The following is a 13,837-nucleotide window of genomic DNA, read 5'->3' as shown; positions in this document are numbered from 1 at the left end:
TGTGGAATAAAAAAAAAATTCTTAACATTTGGTCAAATACTAAAAGCCCAATACTGGTCCCTGTCAACATTGGGTTTTCAGCTTTCCCAAAATCAACAGTTGGTAAAATGCTAGCTTAAAGCTGAACCAAATGCTTCAGTATTTTTTTAATAGGCTTTGGGAGCTGAAAGCCCTTTGGGAATGCTAAACCAAATCCACCGTATATAGGTGAAGGGGAGGGAGGGAGAGAAGGAAAAAGAACCATGTCTCACTCCCTTGGGAACGCAGCTACCTTTATCTTTTTTGCAGCACGCATTTGATATATTGACATTAATTTCTCTTCGATTTACTGAGGAACTCAAGTACCCGTCGTATTTCATTCTCAACTACCCAATTCTAATATTTTTCATCTCAGATAGGTTCGATCCCTCGTTCCAAGTAGAAGTGATCGTCAGGCGGGCTGAAGGTCAGGCCTAATGGGTTGCCCAAGCCCACCATATAACAACTTTGGAAGGGGGTCTTCGGGCCGAACCTGTGGCAAAGATCATCAGGCCAGCACCCGTTAATCACATCTACTTGGAACGAATTCCAAACCTACGCTTTGGTGTCTCAATTTTTTTTGTAATTATATTCAAGGTTTTAGTAAGTGCGAACTGTTTGTGTGTTTTAAGATTGGTAACAAGAGTGCATCCATACCGAGATTTGGAAAAAGGGAAATGGAAAGTATCCACTAGTTACCACAACTCATGCTTCATATTTAAATATTGTACAAATACATGCTTCATACTTAAATATGGTACTAGAAAGTTCTTTCTGGCCAAGCATAATACATAGCTACATGCTACAAGATCATGAGCTTGGCTGAAATTTTATTCGATAACCATGCTGTGCCCCAATAGCTGCACAATAGGCTTTAAACTCCACAATAGGCTTTGATGAGGCACTGACCCTTGGTGCGATCCTGGCTCTTGTCGTAGAAACGAAGGAAATCAAGATGATTGAATGATTTGAACTGTTGAGGGTGGTCTTGGTCTATGAGCTCCTTGGGTATATCTATTGTCCCTGTATTATACGAGAAGACGCCGAGCGAGTACCTCAACGGCCCGTCTTCTCTCACGTTGATCCGATGGTAACACGCTTTAATTCTTCCGTTGCTCCATCCCTGACAACCCATATGACAGTTAGTGTTGGCCAGCCATCTAACCAGTAAGGTAAATAGTGGGTTACCTACCGTCAGAATTTAAGTATGGTTTCGAGTCTTGTACCCTTACTTCAAAGATGGATCTATACTACCTAACTATGTTCCATTTGACCCTGCTTCTGTTCTTAATCTAAAGCGCGTTATATCTCAGGCACATAGTCAGCGGGCCTCGACTAGTTCGGGGAGAATAATAGATAACCGACTCACCACGCATGCATCGCCGGCCATGACCATGAAAGATGAAGGCGAGGATTCGAAGGTGACCCACTCTCCATCCTTCGTCATCACCTCCAAGCCCCTCACGTTGTTCTGATACAGTATGGACAGGAAGGTCTTGTCCGTGTGGGCGACCGGGTTGATGTTAACCTCGTCTTCGCCGGGTTTCTTGTACTTCAAGATGCGCAGGAGGTATGTCATGGACTCGTCGTGAGAGTCGAAGTACTCCCCCACGCCATGGCCTTCGAACACCATCCTCGTCACCACTTTCTCCAACGTAGATATCTCCCTCGCGTAGGAATGAGCAGTTTTGCTACAGCAAACCGGAAAAATGTTTACTCATAAGATCGACGCACAAAAATCGACTTACTTAGCAAAGACTTGGAATCCCAACTGCATCGTCGTAAATGTGAAGCTTTCATTGCAACTTAAAGACATCTGGAGAGACAAAATTGTATTATCCCGTGCCCCAAAAACGCTTTTTTTTTTGCTTTGATGGTAAGAGGGGAGAAAATGGTGTACCAAAAGCGAGTATTCCCAGATGGCCACATGAGAGCTGTGAACTTCTCACAAGCTTCGAGTTTCTCAGCACCATCAAGGTTCAGACCTTCAAGCAAAGGAGTTCCAGGATAGTGGGCTATGTAACCCTTTGAGTAGGCGCTATCGGGGTTCCGAACCTTGGTCTCGTGAGGGAGATCGAAGAGCTCCTTCGCGGCGCCAAAGATTGGGTCGGTCAGCTCCGGAGGGAAATCCTCGTACTTGGCTACGAAGCACCCGTGATTTTCGAGAGCCCGCACTGTCTCATCGCAAGCTCTCATCCAAGACTTAGTGCCGGGTTCCATACTCTCCTCTGAGAAAACTATAACGGGAACTTTGGACGCCATTTCGACTTTCTAGCTCCTCTGTCCACGCCAAACTTGATGGGGGTTAATGATTCGATACCCCTTTTTATAGCCGAGCTGATAAAGTGTTGTCATGTATTAAACAATATTTTGCTACCACCGGCTGTCCTACGTTTTATAGGATCGAATGAATTGTGTCTTTCGCGAATCTAACACGGAAGGTTTACCGACCATGCAAGAGTAGAGATTGGTGTAGGAGTTATTTAGTGCTAAGTAGGTCGGCCTTGCTTCCTATTTTCCTGGGAACTACTCTGCGTTATCCCTTACTTCCATTAGCATAGCAACGAGTGGAGGGCGCCGAAGAACATGGAAAAAAAAAATAAAGAGAAAAAAGAAAAGAAAATTAAAAAAAAAAAATTGTCCATGCTAGGTCATGTAAAACGACCGTTATCCACTTCATCGATTTCTTGCCAATTTGACTAAATTGGCAAATTGTTAAAATGTTTATGACTAAATTGGTCAAATTAAAATGTTCAGGACTGAATTAGGATAAGTGTAATAGGATTATGACTTTTTTGAAAAAAAATTCGGTTATCAATCGATGCCACTCCATATAATTTTAATAAAATCAATTTTCAAATGCTGATTTCGTTCGTGGGGTTGTCATATTTTTAAACATCAAAATCGAATGCATGATGTTGCCAATGAATGAATTAGCCAAACTTTCGGGAGTTGACTCTTTTTTATTAGAAGGGAACAACGAACAATTTTTAAGAAGTTGGAGGAAGCAATGCTAGGCGTGATTCGCGGGCATGGCGCGATATCGATATTGACATTTGAATTGATCCCTCTTTGGGTGAAGGCCGGCAACATAATATGTGAAAAAGAAGTTGGGATTGCCCGGAACATATGATTTCGAAAAGACTCGAATGGCTACTCCTGTTATCCTAGACAGCAAATTTGCTTTTTTGCATAATTTTTTGGAGGCATTCAAGTGTCTTTCACTCGAGAGTTATGTGAGCAAACCCGACAAGTAATGCCGGCGGAAAAATCTTAGCGAAGTGTCCGTGCCTGGTCACCGAAGTCATCTGCGTCGGTCACCGAAACCCTGGAATAGAACGCATCCCCGAAAATAAAAGCTAAAAGTGAATTCAAACGCATCCATAGAATAGTAACTCTTAATGGACAAAGAGAAAATATTAGGTGCAACAACTGTGACGGCACGCCACAGTTGGCGTCACAGTTGCACAAGCCCATTAAAAAATCGACACGTGACATGTCCGTCGGAAACCACTTTCTTTCTCACTCCCCCACGGTCACAGCCTCACTCTCATCTGCTTCGCCTTCATCATCCTCTCCTTCGAACCTTCGTCTCAGCGGTGGAGATCGGGAAGCGAGTCTGCACAAGACTTGTCGGAAAAATATTAGATAAAGCGAAAAATAATAATTATTAGTAATCTATTGAAAAATATGAGGAAAGTAAGATGAGGCGTGCGAATACTTTTCTTAAGGATAATTTCGTCCCTCGAAGTACAAAACTCAATGCGTAAGGCTTCTAGCAACTATTCTCTCAAGATACAACATACTTTACTCTATGCTCCGCACTGAATATTAAGAGAAACATGAATAACGTTATATGTATAACCCATCGAAAAACAGAAAATAATGAAGGCAAAAAATTTCTTTTTCAATCGAAGGCTCTTAAAAGATTTTGGTTTGAAGTTTATATTCAAACAAAAGAAATATCCGTTATGAAATTATCATAAAGCCGTTGTAAAATAATTGGCAGTTTATGAAGAAATAATTCAGATGTTACAAAGCAGTTAAACGGTTGTTATAAAGCCGTTAGAAAATTATTATATGACCGTTAAAAAGCCATTATACGGCTGTTGCAAAACCGTTACATAATGATGGCTCTCATGGTTGTCATAACTACTATTAAAATTTTTATCAAATATTTCAAAACTGCTAAAATATCCAACAATCTTCCCCATATTTCAAAAAGTTTTGAAAAGTAAAAATAGAATAATGTTGAGTTATTGGAGTGTAATGCATTGGAATTGGTGCTTGTTATGCTATGAACCAATCCTAGAAAGAATGAAATATAATTCACGAAATCATTGGTGAAGCTTGAAACTTCTATGAACCCATAATTTATTTTTGTGAATTATTATTTTCACCAATCACGTTACCCTCCCACAAGGTTTGTTGTTCATTGCAGTTTTGTGCTAATAGGTCATGCGCATGCTTGGTTTATTCATAATGCCCTAGAGATTTTCGCCAAAAATTCTCAAAAGTGCAGCCCCAATTCATACTTATATAGGTGATTCCATCAATTGTATTCTGCAGCTTTATACACCACTAACAATAGCTATGAAATTCATTAAGAGCTTAGCTCGACCTCTTTTTCCTTGCAGTCTTGCACTATTTTCACCTTTTGAGGGATAATAATTATTAATAAGTGCATGATTAGATCAACACGTGACTTGTTATTATCTATATGAACCTAACTCATGGGATCGCCAATCACATAGGTTAATCTCGTAAGTTGAATTACCATTATTGTTGATTTTCTTCAACTACCTTAAGTCTCATTCTTCTCAATGAATAGTTAGAGGATTGGCCAAAATTACTCTTGACTTTATGTAATCAATTGACATAATTCCATCTTTAAGTAGCTAATTTGTCACAACATGCCTCTATCGGATATGTCTCTTTTAAGTATTGAGAGTTTCATTAATTGCAATGACTATTGTCACTTTTGCAATGGCTATTGCCACAAGGCAATCACAATGCATAGCTACGTATGGTATCGGTTTCATTCACTTTCTCAAGAATTTGACTAGTTCTCAAATCATCAAGATAAATATTTCCATCCTCTTCTCCTATTAGAGTGTAGGAGGATAAAGAATTGTATTTTTACGTATATACTTTGTAGCATTTGAGTCTACCACCCATTTTTTTGCATGGCCACAATATTGGCATGGAAAATGATCGCAACAATTATGTCATCGGATCATCTGCTTCAACTAAGTCGACTTTTGGTTTAGCACAATTTTCATTTCCCCCGCAATTTTGTTTAATTCCCAAGTTATAGCACCTCCACAGAAAGTGAACACATATCCATTAGTGGATTTTATCTCATCTAAATCCGAAATCCAATTACATCACTGTATCATTTTATTCCAGTGGGAAGCGCGCTGTAGAAAATGCCATAGTTTATATTCACATGGCTGCACAATTACAACTTTGAAATCCATAATTCACAATCGCAACAAAAAGCAAGATTACACCACATGACAATTGGAAGGGCGCCAAGGATAGCGGACTAATTAACCTCAACATAACACTTCTACCTTGGCATGTCATACAAAAACAGAGAAGTGATAACCCAATTACATTGATATTTAGAAATAATGTCATTCAGCTCAATAGCACATTTGTTCTAAAGAGAACCTTAGAGGGCACGAACCTTTAAATTCAAGTACCAACAACTCTGAACATGCATGACTGTTATGGATTTGTGACCAAAGCATCTGATCATCAATAAAAAAAGATTTTAAGACCAGCTCATAAAGCTAATATCCGCTATTAAAATAGGACCGATTCCTATTACCTTATAATGAATAAATAGCATCCGAGGAAAATTCATTGAGCACTGAGACTCAACAATATGCAAATTTCTAAAGTCTAACGTGGGAAAAAGCTATTCAATTTCAGTGACGTAAACTTAGACTCGATCAAGCACACGTATACCAGTATCACCTTGAAACAAGATCAGTCTAAACTGAACTCAACTATCATCGCATGTAGTTATTTATGGCACTATATCTTTTTAGCAATTATCCAAAGCTAATGTGTACAAACATACCGATCAAGAAAAAAACAGACTACTCTAAGATGCCAAATCAACTTAAGGGAAAACATAAATCATGTAATTCCAAATTGACAAAAAATCTTGTTATTTCCTTTGACTCCAACATGGACACATCACAAGAAAGCCAAAATTTGCATCAACTTTATCGACTAATTATAAATAATAACCAGGAGATTAACATATGACGATTTCCTATCTGTTCACTTAATAGTTAACGTGAAAGAGAGCGACGACTTAACACAATAGTTTTTTGTTTTTGCTTTCAGTGAACTGATCCAATAGACAACAATGAAAGAAAACAAAGCACAGAGAGGGAGTCCTACCTTTGATCTCAAAATCACTAAGACATGTGCGTGGAAGATAGAGCATTCTCACGCCTTCATGCACTTGTTAGATGTACACATTGACATGAAGCAAGTACCAACACGTGCGAGCATAAGCACAGGCACAAGCCCGCACCGGACTCCCAAGTAAGCTTGACAAAGTCACACAACCAAACACCAACACAAGCTCATGTGTACACTCACTTAAGCATATCAGCATGGACATCACCAAGCTACTGATCCCATAAATATTGATAAAAAATAAAAGAGATTAGTTAGATACCTTTCCGTTTCTTTTCCAATTTTCCTATTCTCTCTTTCTAAGCAGCCACAAAGAATCACAACCTTATTTAAAGATTCCTCTAAATAGGTACTGGAAAAGGTAAGCATTCTCTATAAGGAGAATAGAACCCCAGATTCATTGAATATGTTTGATTCCTTTAGTCAAATTCGAAGAGAACACACACAATAGGAATTCCCCAGAAACTTGCTCACAAAATAATAATCACAAACTTGAGAGAAGAAACACCCACAAATGTCCAACTTCCTCTCGAAAAGACAAACATATAGGTATCAAAGTTTCGAAGAATAATTTTTCATGACACTCAAAAATCTTACTGAAATGCCCAAAAGATCTTTTGTGCTGGTGCTCCGTAATGTCACATGACAATCCGCCAACGAGTATGCGATACTCGTCCTTCACTATCTCCGAGTCCTCGTTCGATTCCAATAGCGGCAGTTCCTAATTGGAAATTCACAAGACAATTATCCTTGAGAGTTTGTTGGAAAAATATTAGGTAATGTGAAAAATAAGAATTGTTGGAAATCTGTTGAAAAGTAAGATCAACTGTCTGAAGCATGCGAGCACTATCCTTAAGAATGATTCCACTCCTTGGAGTACGAAACTCGATGCGTAAAGCTTCTATTGGCTATTCTCCCAAGATACAATAGACTTTTTTCTATACTTTGCACTGAATATTGGAAGAAACCAAAATAATGTTAAGTGTATAACCTAGTGAAGAAGAGAAAAGAAAGAAGGGAAAAATTCTCTTTTTCAATTGAAGACTCTTAAAGGATTGTAGTTTGAAGTTTGTATTCAAACGAAAGATAGAGCTGTTATGAAACCGTTATTAAGCCGTCATAAAATGATGGAGGGTTTATGAAGAAATAATTCAGACGTTACAAAGCCATTAGAAAGCCTTACACCCCCAACTTCGATGCCTACTTCCTCGCCTACCTCAATGCCACCCACACCCGCGACCTCATCTCCTACCTCCTTTGTAGCCCCACCTTCACCCTTAACCTCTAGTCCTGCTGCCGCCACCTTCGCTAAGTTTGAGTTGGCTTACAACGATCTCAACTCTGAGACCTTCTCAGACATCGTCGGGTACCAACAAACGCAATAGAGGCAATAGCGTGGACGAGAGAGAGCATAGCTAGGTTGGTCGTCGTAAAGAGAGAGAGAGAGAGAGAGAGAGAGAGAGAGAGAGAGAGAGATTTTTGAAAATTTGTGAGACATACCACGTGTTGATTTTTCAATAGGATTGTGCAACTGTAACATAGCGTCACAGTTGCACCTAATTTTTTCTCATAGATTATAAGATATAGTTGTCCCTCTAAAAGAACGGACTAACCCTTTTTCATATGTAAGTAGCGCATAGTAACACTTCTGGAAATGAATTTTTGCTCCGGAAGTGCTTCTAGAGCAGAAATCCGTTTGGTAATGCAACTTATGAAGCAAAAATCTATTTGTTGACACCTAAATTTTGATTTTTAGAAAAATCATTCGTATAAGCATAAAATGAGAGTTATTCATAATTCTCACAAAAAATAAATTTTCATGCATTGCATATTTAATTTTCATCGGTCAAGTGTACGTCATGTCAACTAGGGCCAGAGATGAGTCAATTGAGCATGATTCCAATAGACGACCGAGTTAAAATCGACTCGAAAGTCACTAGAGAGGGTGCAGAATTTTTTTATTATAATTTTGGACTCAAAATAGCCTGTTTGAGCTCTTAAAATTGCAAAAAGGCCTTAATTAATTACCCATTTTATTAGTTAAGGTTCAAGTGAGTCCGGAATCACAAAACGAGCCCATAAAACATTGAAAAGTAGCCCATTTCGCCCCCCTTATTCATTTGGCCGAAAATTTGAAGGAATGCAAACCAAGTGAGACTCCTCAAAGTGCAGATTTTTTTAATCCAATGGTTAAAAAACTCAATCAAAGTCCTACTAGGACTCCCAATCTAACGGTCAACGTTCAATCCTATCTCCACTAGGTTTAGAATACTTGAGCTCTCTATAAATAGAACCCTAAACCTAGGTGAACGGGGGGAGGCATTCATTATACACATACGGCACATTGAGAGAGGGGAATTGGAGAACGCACGGAGAGAACACACGAGAGAGAGATCGTGGTTCGGTTTCCTTCAACCTTGCCGTTTCTCTATCGACGAGATAGTCCCTGTGGAGTTTCTTGTTCATATCCACGCATCACCATCGCCGACAACGTTCTACGGAGGATTAGTGAGGTGAGACCTTGGAGGGACAAATCAACCTTTTGAAGACCAACCCGTGTCCTCCCTTGTGTTCACGCCTCCTGGACCTTCGTGTCTTTGATGTTGGGTGCCCATTGAAGGACCATCCATACAAGGCCAGCTCAAATGAAGAAGATTTTCTTTTTAGAGAGTTCTTAACTCTCCAACGTGTTTTCGGTAGCCCCATCCTTGTCTCGTTAGCCACCGAAGGCTTCACCTTCGGCGCAAGTGTGAAAACGAAAGCGCCCATCTCATGGTCCAGATTTCATAAAAGGCTACTATACCGAGGAGCAAGGCCTTCATCAAAGTTGCTCGTTCGTGAAGGTTTTTTGAGAGCAAAACAAGGTAACTTCGCTACACTTTTTTTGGGTTGAATTGACGTTGATAAACATGCTATTTTACTGCTGTGTCTCTGCTGTTTCTGCACTGTTTGCATGTTTTTTTTTAATCCAAATCAAGCTGTTTTCGTGTTATTTGTGCTACTAACAAATGCAGAATTTTTCACGAGCTTAAAGGTGAGACTTTGGACTATTGTTGTTGCTGTTTTGCATGAATTAGTCGCTGTTTGTTTTCCGTTCTTCGACGTGAACACTGAAAATTTTTACGGGAGAATTCAAGGAGCAAGTTTTGCATATCAAAACCCTAATTTTTATCATAAATTTTGAAAAACGGGTTTAATTGGACTCATTGGACATGTTTTCAGAATAAAAAATCCTAAATCTAAATTAGGGAATTTTATTCCCTAATAGGCAACATCTATGTTAAGTTGGATAAACTTGTCCGTCGCCGTTCGGATACGACCCTCCAACTTAGTAAAGATGAGAATTTAGTTAATCTGATCTATCGCCGTTTAGATCCGATTTGCTATCTTCAAAAAGCCGAATTTAGATTTAGGAATATCTTTTTTTTGAAAAAAAATGCAAGAGGATGGGGTTTGATTCGTTTTGACTTATCTGGATTGCTATCTTGAATTATCCGATTGGATTGATATTCTGCAATTGATTGAGATCTTGTTTGATTTAAATTTCCCGATAAACTTTAAAAAAAATCCTAAAAATTAGTGAGATATGGTTTCTTATAAACCATGTCTGATTAAATCTTTAGGAAGATAAAGTTTCCTAAAAACTTTATCTCATTAAGTTTATTTTCAAAATTTAAATCAAGAGAATCAAATCAGAATATTCTTAATCTAGCCGAAAATTCAAAGAAAAGGAACGAAAATGTTCATTGTCATCTTGTGTGATTTCATGCATATCTCATCTTATTTACGAAAAAATTGCAAAAAAAATCTCTCATTGCATATCTACATGTTTTTTTTTACATATCTCACGTTCCATACATATCTATGTTTGCATTATTTCATTTACCTAGCCAAATTCACTTCATATATTTTCGAGTATCCCATCTTGCATTCTACATTTTCAAAATCACTTGCATATCTTTGAATTATCTTTAGTTTCATGCATATTATATTGCCAAAATAAAAAAAAATCTGCTCACTTCATATCTTGCGTATCTTGCCGTATCTCATGTCATTCATGCATATTTTTGCATCATCTCATATTAACATGTCATGTTTTGAATATCATTGCATCATTTACCATATTTTTTGAAATTTGCACATCCATACATCATATTTCCGAAAATCACATGTTGCATTTTCATATAGGATAGGCGCAAATTCATGTCGTGTATATCATGATTATTCACATGCATACGTTCACTTGTTGTGCCTTTATTTTATTTTATTTTATTTTTTTAGATTTTGTCTCATAATTTTACATCATATTTTAATATGTCGTAGTCATTCACATGTTTGCATAATTATATATCATAGCTTGCTGTGTCATCATGTTGTACTCTCTTTGCCACTACACCAAGCCATTCGCATGTCATGTAGAACTATGTCAGGATTCATTCATTTAGGCTAGCCACTTTAATCCGCATGCTAAAGTCATATATTTTAGAATTTGCATACTATCTACATCAAGCATATAGTTTTTGCATGTCACATGGTCTTCGCATATTTAGTTTACTTTAATTGCGTAATTGATTGCTATTCATGCACATCCATGTCACGAAGTAGTTAAAGTGGATTGCCTTATGTTTCGTATCACATTTTATGCATGTCATTTTGCATACCATAATTAATTAGTTAATATATTTGCACATAGGGTAACTAGACTCCTAAAGTTGCATGTTTTGTATGTCATCCTGTCATTTATATAGTTTCATGTTATTTCATTCGTGCCTGCATCCATTCTAAAAAATGAAAACTCCAAAAATAACTTCACCCTTCGAACTTTAAAGCAAACTCAATCAAGTTGTCAAATCTAGGATTTTCATGGATTTAAGGTACCGAAAGGGCATTAGCTTTAATTAGGTAATGTAACCAAGTCCCCGAATCCTCGGTCTACGGTTCGTAGGAATAAAAATAGTTCTCCCGCTATTTTCATTTAGGTTTCTAATCAACCTACCCAAAATGATTAGTGGCGACTCCGAATCCCGAATCATTCTAATCAACTAAAGTTGCGATTTGGTAGGGCTTGGGAGAGTCCGTATTAGGTTAGTTATCAAAATTAACCTGATAATCCATTACCCTAAAAATTTTATTTTTTAGGTCACGACACTATTTGCCTATACAACATTATATTTTTACTTCTGAAGCAAATTTCTACTTTGAAGTTGTTTTTGAGCCAACTTCAGAAGTTTAAAAAAGTTATTTTTCTTTCAAAAGTAGAAATCTATCAACATCAATATCATTCTCATTTCAGTCTCTTTTCATTTTCAATGTCTTTTTCTCTCAACCACACCTCTACCCTTACCAACCTCTGCCGACCGTCGCCGCCCACCGCCTACCATGCCTACCACCACCCGCTGCCCCCCACTAGCGTCGATTGCCTTCGCCAAGTTGCCTTCTCTAGCTGTCAAAGTAAAAAATAAATCATAATTTTTTATTTTTAAAAAGACCATAGTTTTAATATAAAAATTTATTTTTAAAGAAATTTAAAAAAATTAAAAATAAAGTAAAAAAATTTCAGCTGTGGAAAATAATTTTTCATGGAAGATTTTGTGTTAATAATGTTCTAGAAGTATAAATTTTCAACCATTATCAAAAGCTTTTCTATGATCAGAAATTAACTTCTGTAGTAGAAGAAGAAACATTAACTTTTGGCCGGAAGTTGATTTCTAAAGCAGAAGCGTTGCCATGTGCGCCCTTAGCAACTTATACCCTATTCGACTCGAGCCAAATCCAATCTAATCCGAGCTCCACTTCTTAGCAATTGTTTCCTCTTGATAGAAAATGGTTTTGCTAGCATAACAGTCTTTAGGTGATCATGAGAATAATAATATGTTGTGCCACAATAGCTATGGCATACAAATTTTTGAAGGAGTGAATCCCACAATAATTTTTTTAATTAATTATTATCTATTTTTTGGCTCAAAACATGATATTATTCTTACAATCACCCAATGACTTTTGCATAATCAATTCTCATGTTGGAAATAGCATACTGGAAGAATAAACCAACCGATTATAAACAAAATAAAAGGGAAAAAATTATCAAGTTATAAACTATTAATAATATGCCAGAGTAAAATCGTACGAAGTATATCAAGTTCATGAAAGAATCCGATTTGAATTCGAAGAAAGTCACTACAGACCAAAGTGTCTTTTTTTTTTGTCAAAACTAAAGACCAAAGTATAAATTGCAAACAAACGAACCACAATCGAAACTTTTTGTAGCAGTGGGATCATTCATCGATTCATCCCTAGAATCAACCGTTGGGCCTCATGGACAAACGAAACAAGCTCCGTCAATCGCATCCCGTCCAACTTAAGTAGAAGCTCCCGTAAATACACATGCCATACACATAGTAATCACGGGGAATTAGCACTGCTTTATTTAATTGCATCGAATGATTGACGACGACACTCATTATCTAAGAAATTAGTCGCTTGCGTTTAGCGATAAGAGAAATCGATAAACTAGTTTTGATGCATAACAGTTGCATTAATAGGTTATCGACCAGTGCCACTCCATAATTAATAAAATCAATTGTCAAATACTGCTTCGTCCGTGGGGTTATCCTACTTTTTAAAAAATCAAAATCAATGCATGACGTTTGCCTGGGAATTAATTAGCTAAACTTTCGAGAGTTGACTTTTTCTTCTAGAAGGGAGCCTCGAACAAATTCAAAAAATTGGTGCAAGCAATGCTAGACAAGATTCGCGGGCATGACGCAATATTTTATTTTGAATACAAAGGGAAGTTTGAAATGCTGAGCCGCAAAATTCTGTTTTGTTCGTCATGATCCTGGTGGCCTGCTCTAATTGGTCCCTCTTTGGGTCTAGGCCGGCGACTAAAGAAACCAGATTTCCTTAAACATACGACTCTAATGTCAACCCCTTTTAAGAATATTAAAAATACTGAGAAAATTGTCCAAAAAGTCTTAAATTTATTACACGGCAGCCAATTCAGTTATTAACTTTTCAATTGTGCCAATTTAGTTCTAAATCTTCCGACAATTTGTCAACTTAGTTGCAAACCTTTCAGTTAAGCCAATTTAGTCTTATACATTTTGTTAATTTGCCAATTTAGTCTTCTGACTATTTTCCAATATAGGCCTTCCGCCCAATTATTGAGATTATAGGTTTAGAACTAAATTGCAAAGTTTCAAAAGGTTTAGGACTAAACCGACGTAATTGAAAGTTTTAGAACTGAATTGACAGCCGTACAATAAATTTGTGGCTTTTTGGTTGATTATTCTGAAAAAGAGTCGGGAAGATACTCTAAGATTTCTATTTACTAATGCACCTTTACCTTTTCGCACCGCGCATTTGATATCTTGACATC

At 37.4% G+C, this 13,837-nt stretch overlaps 1 protein-coding gene across 1 annotated transcript; it reads right to left on the bottom strand.

Annotated features, from left to right (window-relative positions):
* Positions 1 to 835: 835 nt before the first annotated feature.
* On the bottom strand, positions 836 to 2,336 carry LOC115737476 (probable 2-oxoglutarate-dependent dioxygenase AOP1). The gene is made up of 3 exons (XM_030669602.2): positions 1,919 to 2,336; positions 1,388 to 1,709; positions 836 to 1,141 (listed from the first exon to the last, which is right to left on the bottom strand). The coding sequence occupies exons 1-3, from the start codon at positions 2,278 to 2,280 to the stop codon at positions 893 to 895; spliced, it is 933 nt and encodes a 310-aa protein (XP_030525462.1). The 5' UTR covers positions 2,281 to 2,336; the 3' UTR covers positions 836 to 892.
* Positions 2,337 to 13,837: the final 11,501 nt, after the last annotated feature.

Source organism: Rhodamnia argentea, chromosome 2, assembly GCF_020921035.1.
Source record: "Rhodamnia argentea isolate NSW1041297 chromosome 2, ASM2092103v1, whole genome shotgun sequence".
NCBI classification, from domain to species: domain Eukaryota; kingdom Viridiplantae; phylum Streptophyta; class Magnoliopsida; order Myrtales; family Myrtaceae; genus Rhodamnia; species Rhodamnia argentea.
This window is presented reverse-complemented; position numbering and strand designations above follow the sequence as displayed.

What these genes read in the sequence shown, in the direction of transcription:
- LOC115737476 (XM_030669602.2), bottom strand. Translation starts at nt 2,280, where the DNA reads ATGGCGTCCAAAGTTCCCGTTATAGTTTTCTCAGAGGAGAGTATGGAA. An exon ending in TCTGGGAATACTCGCTTTTG is followed by an intron (nt 1,710 to 1,918) that starts GTACACCATTTT and finishes GGTTTGCTGTAG; the next exon opens with CAAAACTGCTCATTCCTACG. An exon ending in TGGCCGGCGATGCATGCGTG is followed by an intron (nt 1,142 to 1,387) that starts GTGAGTCGGTTA and finishes ATGGGTTGTCAG; the next exon opens with GGATGGAGCAACGGAAGAAT.